Source organism: Grammomys surdaster, unplaced genomic scaffold, assembly GCF_004785775.1.
Source record: "Grammomys surdaster isolate TR1022 unplaced genomic scaffold, NIH_TR_1.0 125079, whole genome shotgun sequence".
Classification (NCBI taxonomy): Eukaryota; Metazoa; Chordata; class Mammalia; order Rodentia; family Muridae; genus Grammomys; species Grammomys surdaster.
In genome coordinates, this window is record NW_021619983.1 from 12094 (window position 1) to 23386 (window position 11293).

Here is an 11293-nt window from a genome sequence, read left to right on the forward strand (position 1 = left end):
ATCATTAATAGAGTCAGTGGGTTTGTTTGATATTTTTTCTTCGTTTTTGTTGTTTTTTTTTTGTTTTGTTTTTAGAGTGAGACTCCTCTGTGGAAAACTAACTACATTTGCATTTTTATTTCTGGGTTAGGGATGGGAACTGTGTCAACTTCTCTTTTTAGTGCTGGGACCCCATCTGGTGCACTTGTGCAGGCCCTGTGCATCCTACCACAGTCTCTTGGAGTTCACATGTGCTCTAGTATTCCTGTATTTAGAAGGCCTCATTTTCTTAGTTGCCTCCATTCCCTCTGGCTCTTATACTCTGTCATCCCCTCTGACTCTTACTTTCTTTTTGCCTTTTCTTTTGCAGGATTCTTTGTGTTTATCAAGTGTTGTGAATAATAATTCTGTTATAAATACATACAATCTTGTCTGGCTCAGGGTATTAGACTTTTTCCAGGTCCTGACAACTGTGTGCATTCTTATGGTATTCACAAAGTTAGTATCACTCTTTACATTTCTCCATAGAAAAGTGGAGACATTTAATCCTGTTAAGTATCCAGATAATAATATTTCTTTTGCATTAAAATATTTATTATTAAATGATGCATGCATTATGGTGAAGGGAATTGATGAATAGCTGCCAAGAAGGGTGATTTCTGTATTCGTGAGGTGTTGCCACATTCAGTGATAGCTGAAGGTGATAAGAGTTTATCTATGACATTTGTGCACTAAAAAGAATGGAAGTAGATATGACACAAATTTTAGTTAATATTTTAAGAAAAAATAAAAGGAAGAATTGATATATAAAGCATTGGTTGTAATTAAAATAAATTATAATGGCAATAACAGGTAACATGTATTGAACTTAGTTTTACTCACATGGAACTTTATACACAGATAGATCCAAAGAAGAACTCAATTTAAATGGAGCAAAGATAACTTTGCTTTTAATGAAATATTGGATGTCTTTTCCTACCCTAAAATAAGATTATCTTTCAAATTTTCAATGAGGAAAAATAATTCAAATAATTTGGGGTACCTCATCTGTAAACACATCATAGAGTAGATTTTCTCAGTTGTTCATCTACAGATTCCTTGTCACAGTGATGTGCTGTCATGGGGAAGCTATTTCTGGGAAAAGGACTAAACAATACAATTCCTTATGGAGCACTAATTGACTCTTCGGGATTTACACTCCTATTAGCCAAGTCAAAGAAATCAAGTCAGATTTGTCATTATTTCCACAAATCTCATTTGTTCAAGGCCATTCCTTAATACACTGATTGCTCTTATTTTCTATTTTGGTCACAAACAAATCCTTTATGAGTCAGGCAGTCTTAAATGATTATCACAGAGGCTCTGCTCTCTTAGCATTATGTAGTAAGTCAGAAAAAGAAGCAAAACTGCTTATTCTGGTGCCTTCAAAGAGACTACTTCCAGCCAGCCAGTTGACCTTACAAGGTGAAGGATGGCGAAATGACAGCACATAGAATATGGTCAGACAAGGGATGGGAGTGAATGAGCACTGCTTGAACACTAACTAGTTAACGTCAGAGATGAGAGTTCTAGGATTATGATGGCTAGTGCTGAGGGTGGGGAATAACCATCACTATTTCTTTTATAATTCTGGCTTTCAACAAGAAAAGACAGTTTATCCTCAGGTGATATAAGCAATTTTTGATAAAACCTCTATTTCCCTCACTTCTAATAATAAGAAAATAAAACCACAAGTTCTTACATTTTCTTTTTTGTGTCTAATAAGTTTTGTTCCTTATCACATAGCTTCTATGAAACATCTCTTGATGAAAATGCTAAAACTGGTTCATGCAATATAGAGACATTACAACTACCACTTGGTTAGTTAATGAAGTTGCAGAAGCAGTTGCCTATAAGAAAGATAACATCTTCCTAAAAGCAAGTAGCTGCAGTTTTGCATGATGGATAATGCTCTCTTCAAAAGAATTTCACAAAGACCTCTTAGAAAATTTTGAATGACTTTTAAATGGCAGTGAGTTCTCCCTAAAGGGATCTACTTGGCTTACTACATTACTGGTATTATTTGGGTATGACTTTTAAGAAAATTCTTCTTACAGTGTGCTGAATTATTGTTCAGAATGGTTACTGTGTTACAGAAAGTGACTATTTACATTACAGATACTCTTAAGAATTATGATATTAAACCATCAGGTCCAAATTTAATGTTCTCAATATTTCTGTGGTCCATAGGCAGTATTTGAGCAAACTTTCTACTCAGTTTTGTCATTAAAATATTATTCAGAAATTGATGTGTCTTTGTTCATATTTCTATTTAAGTTCTGTTTCTTGATTATAAATAGTCTTTAGTGCAAATAATGGGTCAATAAATAAGCTTACTTCTGTATTACATCTAACTAAATTAGTACATTTTACTTTACATAAGTAATTAGAAATTACTGCTCAATGTGATATGTTCTCTCCACACATATTATTGCCTGTACAATTACCAAGAAAACAATTCTTATGTTTTCTGTCATTATATAATTACAAATAACCTGGGAACACTGGAAACAAATTTGACGGCATTTACTTGTTAGCAATAAGTATATTTCTAAATCCAGTTTATGCATTTGTTCAATTATCATTTACTCAGTTGTTACCCTAAGATGAATGAAAGCTTCATACTTACTAAGTCATTTTTCTGTAAAAGTATAAACATTCACATAGAACAAAAATTATTTTGTACTTCCTAGTGATAGCATTTTATTGAAGAATACTTCAAGCTTACAGCACAAATATAAAAGCACTGAAAAAAATTTACCTTTATCTGTACAGTACCTTAGTACAAACTTTTTAATAAAAGGCTGTGATTCCTCTATTATCATTCTGTCATCCACAATGTGTCCATCTATCCACTCAACATCTATCAACATCTGGACAGAAATATCACTTCAGTGACATGATGTACTGTCAAAATATTCAAAAGTCAGTGTACAGTATTAGTTTGTTAAAAAAAAACTGGTGAGGTTCTCTTGAATCACATGATTATGAAGGAATCTACTAGATCTTTATCATACAATTTTCTAATTTTAAATTTGTAATTAATTTGAGCTTTGATAGGATAATATAAATTGTGTAATTCTATTGTCCCTTAGAAAACTTACTAGCTAGAGTTTCATCATTTTCTGTCAGTAATGCATTTATCAATAATTTCACTTGTAGTAATTAGAAACTGTTTACTTTCACTACTCATTGACTTTTCATATAAACATATAATTATTGATTTTAATGGTGAATAATATGAGTTTTATATATTAAGTATATACTTTACATGTATGAAAAGTCAATGAGATCTGAACATGAGGTATATTCAAAGTATATTAATATCTACATATATGTATATATAAATAATTATAAGCTTGCTAATAATTTATTTAATTAATAATTTATTGTAAATCTATCTCTTCATGTTTTCTAGAACTAAGGATAAAACAAAAGAGAAAATGAGCAATGGTGGAAAATTTCAATGCAAGTTGGGAAGGGTATTTTATTTTTCTTGGTTTTTCTAAATGGCCTCATCTGGAAGTTGTTCTCTTTGTGGTGATATTGATATTCTACATGATGACACTGACAGGCAATCTCTTCATCATCATCCTGTCACACCTAGATTCTCAGCTGCACACCCCTATGTACTTTTTCCTCTCAAACCTCTCTGCTCTGGATCTCTGCTATACTACTAGCTCTGTTCCTCAGCTGCTGTTCAATCTCTGGGGTCCAGAGAAGACAATATCTTATGCTGGTTGCATGCTTCAGCTCTATTTTGTTCTTGCTCTGGGTACCACAGAGTGTATTCTGTTGGTGGTGATGTCCTATGACCGCTATGCAGCTGTGTGTAAACCCTTGCATTACTCTGTCCTCATGAATCCTCATTTCTGCCAACTGCTGGCTGCAGCATCCTGGGTATGTGGCTTTATCACCTCAGCACTTCATTCTTCCTTTACCTTCTGGGTACCCCTGTGTGGCCATCGCCAAGTGGACCACTTCTTCTGTGAAGTGCCAGCACTGTTGCAGTTGTCCTGTGTTGATATCCATGCAAATGAGCTGACTCTCATGGTCATGAGTGCTATTTTTGTTGTCATACCACTTATTCTCATCCTGAGCTCCTATGGTGCCATTGCATGGACTGTCCTGAAAATGCAGTCAACCGCTCGACTTCAGAAAGTTTTTGGGACCTGTGGAGCCCATCTTACTGTTGTTTCTCTCTTTTTCATTCCAATCATGTGCATTTATCTTCAGCCTTCAACAAAAAGTTCTCAGGATCATGCCAAGTTCATTGCCCTCTTCTATACTGTTGTCACACCTAGCCTCAACCCTCTCATTTATACTCTAAGAAACAAAGATGTGAGATGGGCAATAAGGAGGCTAAGGAGGTATGAGAGGGAGATATGAGAGAAACCTCCCACTGTGAAGTCTTTGATAAGAAGGTCTGAACCATCACTAAAGACACTTTACTCTTTTACAATCTTTCTTGGACACTGAATCATATAAACATTAAACACAGAGATTAAACTATTTGAAGAGAAACACTTTTTTAAAAAAAAATATGCAATTATATGAAAATCTTAGCCAGTAATCTTATAACTTTCCACGTTGAACAATACAAATAGAAATCTGTTCTAAATGTTTCCTTTGCTCATCTATTTTGCTCAGGAACACATTCCTTTCCCTACTGACTTTACTTTTGAATCTTAGTAAATGTTTTCTTTTTTTTGTTTTGTTTTTTTAGATGTTAGGATTCTTAGTACTTTAAATGGATGTGACATTCCCATTGACCTAATAGAGCTCTCTTATGGATGAAATTGTTATCTGAGATAAAGGAGAAAACACGTGTATAAAAGTTGATTTGTCATGTTGCACATGCTAACAAATTAAGGTCAGTTCTAAAATAATCCTGGAAAATTTGACAATAAATCTTGAATATAAATGTCTACTGCTAAGTTGAATGGCAGATAATGTTAATAAATAAAATAAAGCAAAAATCATTAAGCATCCTTTAGTGAGCATAATGGCATGGAAAGTTAGATTAAATGAATTAATCAGAGTAGCTTAAATTTCTCTCAACCTCTCATTATCTTTTTGTTAAAAAATTATATTGTAGTTCCTCCATATGGGGCATTATGTTTTAAATAAAAATATTTAAATCTTAGCATTATTGCTGTATAATTCACACAGTACTGCATGTAAACAAAGGGCATTTTGTAGTTTTAGGTATATATACATGTTATGATTATAATGTAAGATATACTATATTATAATGTATGTATTATACTATCCTACACACACACACACACACACACATATGCTCACATATGCAGAGAGAGAAAGAGAGAGAGAGAGAGAGAGAGAGAGAGAGAGAATGTCCTTGATCAAATCAATGTCTTATAAATTTTTCTACCAGTCTTATAAATGTCTCCTTCCAGTTTCTAGATTTTTTGTTCTTTTAAAAATACTTTCAGAAAGACAAAATTCTGGGTTTAGGGAAAATAAAACTTTATTTTGTTTGTTGTTGTTGATTTTTTTAAAAAACAAAATTTGATTCATTGAGTTTTTAATGGATATTAGATTAAATTTATGGAACAATTTGGGAAGAACTTTATGATTCTGATATACCCAAAGCACTTTATGATTCCGGTACAGAAACATAATATTTTAAATTCATTTAAAGTGTTCTCTGTATATATTTAGCTAAATTGACCTTTGAGTGTTGTATGATTTTTAATGCCACTGTCAGTAGACTTTTATCGTATGACAGTGGTGACTACACAGTTCAGTTCATTTGTAGTCTGAGTAAATGTATTTGGATATGCATGTATGGAAAGTGCATATATATCTGTATGTGTGTTCACTTGTGTGTAGAAGCAAGTATGTGCCTATAAATGTGAAGGCAGAAGGTTCATTTCAGGTGTCTTCTTCAATTGCTTTCTATTTTTATTTATTGAGGCAATGTCTCTCATTGCATCCATATATCACTGATGCTGAATAGTCTAGATGGCCAGCCTTCTCTGACCACAGATATATTCTGATGTTTTCCTATTATATATTAAAAGTTACACGATCTGTTCCTTAAATACTCTAACTAATTATTTCACCTGGGACCAGCTTTACAACCTAACCTACTCCCAACCTTCCACCCTATCTGTTGTCTACCTCTGTGACAGAACTAAAATCCTGTGATGTGACTAGTAGACAAATACCTATTTTAATCTATTAAATATGAGACTACTAGCTTCTGCCAATGAAAAAGCTAATAATGTCAGCTGTTAGCATCTTTGTACTATAGAAAAACTGACATTTTATCATAAGATCATCTCTGATGTTCCTACCAATGTATTTCACTATTGCCTTGATTTGTGAATTTCTTTGATTTGTAAAAGTATGAAACCTTCATGAAATTACTTCCATGTTGAAACATGGAATTTGGAATAACCCAACTTTGTGTTCCTGGGCCATGGTCACTGAAAATGGCTCCAGAATAAACTATCTCTTGGTCCTATTGAGATTTGAGCTGTGTTTCTTATGTCTAGTGTGGTACTCCAAGAATGATCCTTTCCACTGGAGTAATCCACTGAATGGAAGCCAGATATAGGCATAGACCTAATGTGTTCAGGTCATCTGATATTATTTCCTCAGGTAACTTGTTAGTGAGTTATTTCCAGGGCACTAAACCTCTTTTGATTTGACCAACTGTCCAATTTTTATTTTGGCTGTGTAATTAAGGGTCAAAATTTTATAGATACCTCTTTTGGTCTACCTTCCAAGTATTTTGTTTAAGGTATCTAGCTTGTTTGTTTTGAAGGCATTTTGGTCTAGACATTTTTTTTATTTGTGTACTTGATTGCTTTTGATACTCTTAGAGCTTAGATTTTGTTTCCTTTTGAAACTTTGAAAGCACATTGGTAGTCTTTATATTTAAAATAATGTAATTTATTATTTGATGTTTTTCTCCTAACACTTAATCTCAAATGTCTTAATTCTTCACTTTTTAGCTACTTATCCTGTGACCTTGCTAATTCCTTATCTTAGGAATTTTATAAGCACCCGATTATAAATAAATCAAAGATAAGATCCACTTGCTGCCTCCCATCCAAACTATGGCAGTATCTGGGGGAATACAACACCCAACAATGTACAACTGCCTCATTAAGAATTCCAACTAAAGGAAGGGCTGATGATCTAAGAGCCTCAGGTGAGCTGAGAAACTCCAAATTGGAAAGTTGATATACTGATAACATCTGCAAGCAAATACAATCTAGGAAGCTCTTGATAAGGTCAACATATCATCTGTCTTTTGGTGGTTTGAATAAAATGACCCCTTATAGGCTCATGGATTTGAATACTGATCAGTAAGGCATAACACTATTTGAAAAGATTAAAGGACGTGGCTCTGTTAGAGAAAGTGTGTCATTGAAGGTGGACTTCGAAGTTTCAAAAGCCCATTCAAAGCCCAAAGTCTCTTTCTTCCTGTACCTTGCAGATCTGAATACAGAACTTTCAATTACTTCTTTTGCAACATGTCTGCCTGCCTGCAGTCAAGCTTCCTACCTTGGTGATAATTTAGTAAGTAAGCAAGTGCCAACTAAATCCTTTATTTATAAGAGTTGTGATGGTCATAGTTTCTTTACTGTAATAGAACACTGCCTGAGACAGAACTGCATCCTTGGCAAACCCAAGTAAAGAGCAAATGACCTAAAAGACTCAGGTGCTGAGGAGCCCCAGACAGGAAAGTTGATATACTGATACCTGCATGTAATTAGTATCTAGGAAGCTCTTGATAAGAAAATCAACGTATCAACTCTCCAATGGTATTTACAGCCTTGAGATTGCAGAGGAACCAATCTGTAGTGGAATCATCCATTCAAAATGTGCCCCCTTCTGCCCTATAAAACCCGAAATCTCAAGAGTATTAGTTAGTGCACTCCTGCATAAGGACTGTTGCTCTTAATTGTTCAAGGACAATTGTTCTGTAGAGGTTCTCCTCTTTCTATTATTCCATGTTGCCTAGTATTGCAGAGCTTTTGTGGATTCTGCTAGCAATTTAATTAAAACATACAGGTATCTATGTAGATAAAAGCTGTTGCCCTTTTGCTGGGGTGGCCTTGTACCAGGGAAATGTTAGTGATTCCCCCCCCCACCCAAAAAAAAAACAGACAGGAATCTATCTGCTGCTACTCACAGTGGGATCTTCATTCTATTTGAGCTAGCTCGGGCACTGCCAAGGCATCACAGTCATGCAGGATGGTTCTGATGGTGGGGGACCCCCGAATATCTATTGGGGCAAGGCTTTATAGTAAGCAACAAGCAGGGAATACGTTTGCAAATATCTAATTGGAAAGCTACTATGGCCTTTTACATAAGTGGCTGGTGCTGGGAGTCATATCATAAACTTAACTTCTGCTCCCCTCTGCATTGGTGGTGGTTAGACAGGGTGTGGGCTTGTAACTTTAGAGTGCGGGTTTGCTGGGGGAATAACTTGGCAACACTGGTCTTGTTGAGGGTGTAACCTGGAAAAGCTGTTCTTGTTAGGAATTAGCCTAGAGACTAGAGCTAGGCTTGGGTTTTGTTGGGGGGCAACTTGGAAACTAATGCTAGGTACCAGCCTGTTAGCTTACCTGAGTTCAAACTTAGGTCAGGGTCTCTAAAATAGAGTCTGAATTTAAAAGATTTGGTATCTCACTTTCATTGTGTTCAACATGTGTGGGTATGTTTTGCCCTCACTTTTATTAGATGCTAAAAGACTTTAATTTCTGTCTTTATTTCTCCCCTGACATGTGATCATTGGGTAGCAAGTTGATTGTTTTCCATGAGTATCTAGGCTTTGTGTTGTTTCTGTTGTTGAAGTCCAGGTTTAATCCACTGGGGATGTGATAGGATACAATGAGTTGTTTCAGAGTTCTTGTATCTGCTGAGACTTGCTTTATGACTGATTATATGGTTAATTTTGAGAAGGTTCTATGAGGTGCTGAGAAGATGGTATACTCTTTTGCTTTTGGGTGAAAGGTTCTGTTGAGATCTGTTAGGTCTGTTTGAGTCATAACCTCTTTTAGTTTCTTTATTTCTCTGTTTAGTTTTTGTCTTGACCTGTCCATTGGTGAGAATGAAGTATTGAAGTCTTCTACTGTTACGATGTGGGGTTTAATGTGTGATTTAAGTTTTATTAATGTTTCTTTTATGAATATGATTGGCATTGCATTTGGGGCATAGATGTTCAGAATTGAAATTTCCTCTTTGTGGAATTTTCCTTTGATGAGTATGACGTGTCCTTCCCCATCTCTTTTGATTTCTTCTGGTTAAAAGTCTATTTAGATATTAAAATGGCTACACCACCTTATTTCTTGTGTCTGTTTGCTCAAAAATACACTAGTACACAAGATGATTCCTTAGATACTTGTTTCCAGGACAGAGTATCTTATTTTAAAATTTCAAGATGAGCATGGTGGAAAGACATAACACTCTTAGGCAACTTGTCCTTGTCCTTAATATGAACTCCATGATATGTGCACATCCACGAACATCCATACACATGTGAATATATAAAGAAGATTACTAAAATATGCTACTGTCTGAGACAATTGAGTGTGACCATAATATAGTACTCTTTACCCAGAATGCACAGTATACCATGGATGTGCACACACTTGGGCCAAAATTCCTTGAGGAATTGATGAAAATTCCTCAAATGATATCAATGAGATATGATCAACAAATGAATGTTTTGATTAGATTAAGCAGTTTGCAGTTTTATTGCACATTCTAAGGTATTAAATAGTTTTTTATTTCAGTATGAGCAAGGAAGAACTATTTTCATATAAGAAAAGATGCTGTGTTAATATTCCTAAACACAGTACCATATAGCATTATTGTAAAAAATATGAGATATTTTATTAGAAAAATGTGTAACATGAGATTTTAGTTGAAGGATGGTGACTGCTTAAAGAAGAAAGCATCACTTCTGTCTGGGATGTAGCCACTGGTAGGTTTCCCATGCCTCAGGGGATGGCTCCACATGCATAGACTAATTGGTCGGCATCAATTGGACTCAGGGGGTTGTTACTACTAAGAAGACAGGAAGAAAACAAATCAGGTGATCCTGATGGAAGCATTGGAAGGAAGTGGTGGGTGATAGATAAGATTAAAATTCATTGAATTACATGTTCAACATTTTCAAAGAATAAATAAAAAATGCTAAATGTTAAATGTTAAAGTTTTTAAATTTTGGGCAGGAGAAGCATAATCTGACAAATAATTATATTTGTTATACAAACTATCGCTTAGAACATAAAACCTTTCTTGCTATATTGCATAATGCCCCCATTTACATCCTCAGAGTGTAGATATATGGGTTAAATGTATTAGTTATCACATCATAAAAAAACAAAAACATGAATGTGGTTGGGTCTCTTGAGATAGAAGGGGTGTGTGTAAAGGTACATACTAATTCCTGGGCCATGAAATAGGGAAACTACTGTAAGATGGGAGGAACATGTAGCAAAGCCATTTGTCCTTCCCTCTGAAGAATTAATCCAATGCATATAATATGCGCAGTGTCAATATAAGAAGCAAGTATTAAGCATAAAGGAACAGCTAGTATAAAAAGTCCATGCCACCGAAAGTGTCAACTCATTTGTCTCTTTTGTACCACAAGCAATCTTTGTCAGAAATGGAATCTCATATATTAAGTGTTCTAGTGTGTTGATGTCACATAATGGAAACTGTAAAGTAAGCATGGCTTCTGAGATGGCATAGGCAATTCCACAGAGCCACATGATACATACTAATAGGATGAATGAGCACTGATTCATGATTAGGAAGTAGTACAGATGTCTAGAAATGGGCATGTAGCAAACAAAGGACATTAATAGTAAGAATAAGACACTCTGTGTTCCACATTGTACTAAATAAATGAAAGTGTAGCACACACCTCACATAGCTGATTGTCTTTTGGGAGTTTCCCAGGTTAAACAGCATCTGAGGCACAATGCTTGTGGTATAGCATATGTCCAGAAAGGAGAATTTGTGAGAAAGAAATTCATAGGACTGTGGAGACGGGAGTTTAATTTGGAGATATTCCATATCATGGCCAGGAAATACGTTACCAGAAGAATAATGAAGATGGAGAGCTCCAGCTAAGGTTGGTTGACAAAGCATAGAAGAATTAATTCTTTCAGAGTGGGTTACATTAATCACTACCATTCTCTTCCATTTGTTTCACCTGAAAAGAAAGTGAGAGCGAGAGAGAGAGAGAGAGAGAGAGAGAGAGAGAGAGAGAGAGAGAGAG

At 35.0% G+C, this 11293-nt stretch overlaps 1 protein-coding gene and 1 pseudogene across 1 annotated transcript; one reads left to right on the forward strand and one right to left on the reverse strand.

Moving 5' to 3' along the window:
• The first annotated feature begins 3468 nt into the window (after window positions 1-3468).
• LOC114636945 (olfactory receptor 2J3-like) lies at window positions 3469-4407 on the forward strand. The gene has a single exon (XM_028785040.1). It carries the CDS (start codon window positions 3469-3471, stop codon window positions 4405-4407), a length of 939 nt encoding a protein of 312 aa, XP_028640873.1.
• A 5923-nt stretch (window positions 4408-10330) lies between these two features.
• The window catches only part of LOC114636935, a 2559-nt pseudogene continuing 1596 nt past the window's right edge, over window positions 10331-11293 (reverse strand).

Bases quoted from the DNA above. Each gene is read 5' to 3' on its own strand.
- LOC114636945 (XM_028785040.1), top strand. From the start codon at position 3,469: ATGGTGGAAAATTTCAATGCAAGTTGGGAAGGGTATTTTATTTTTCTT.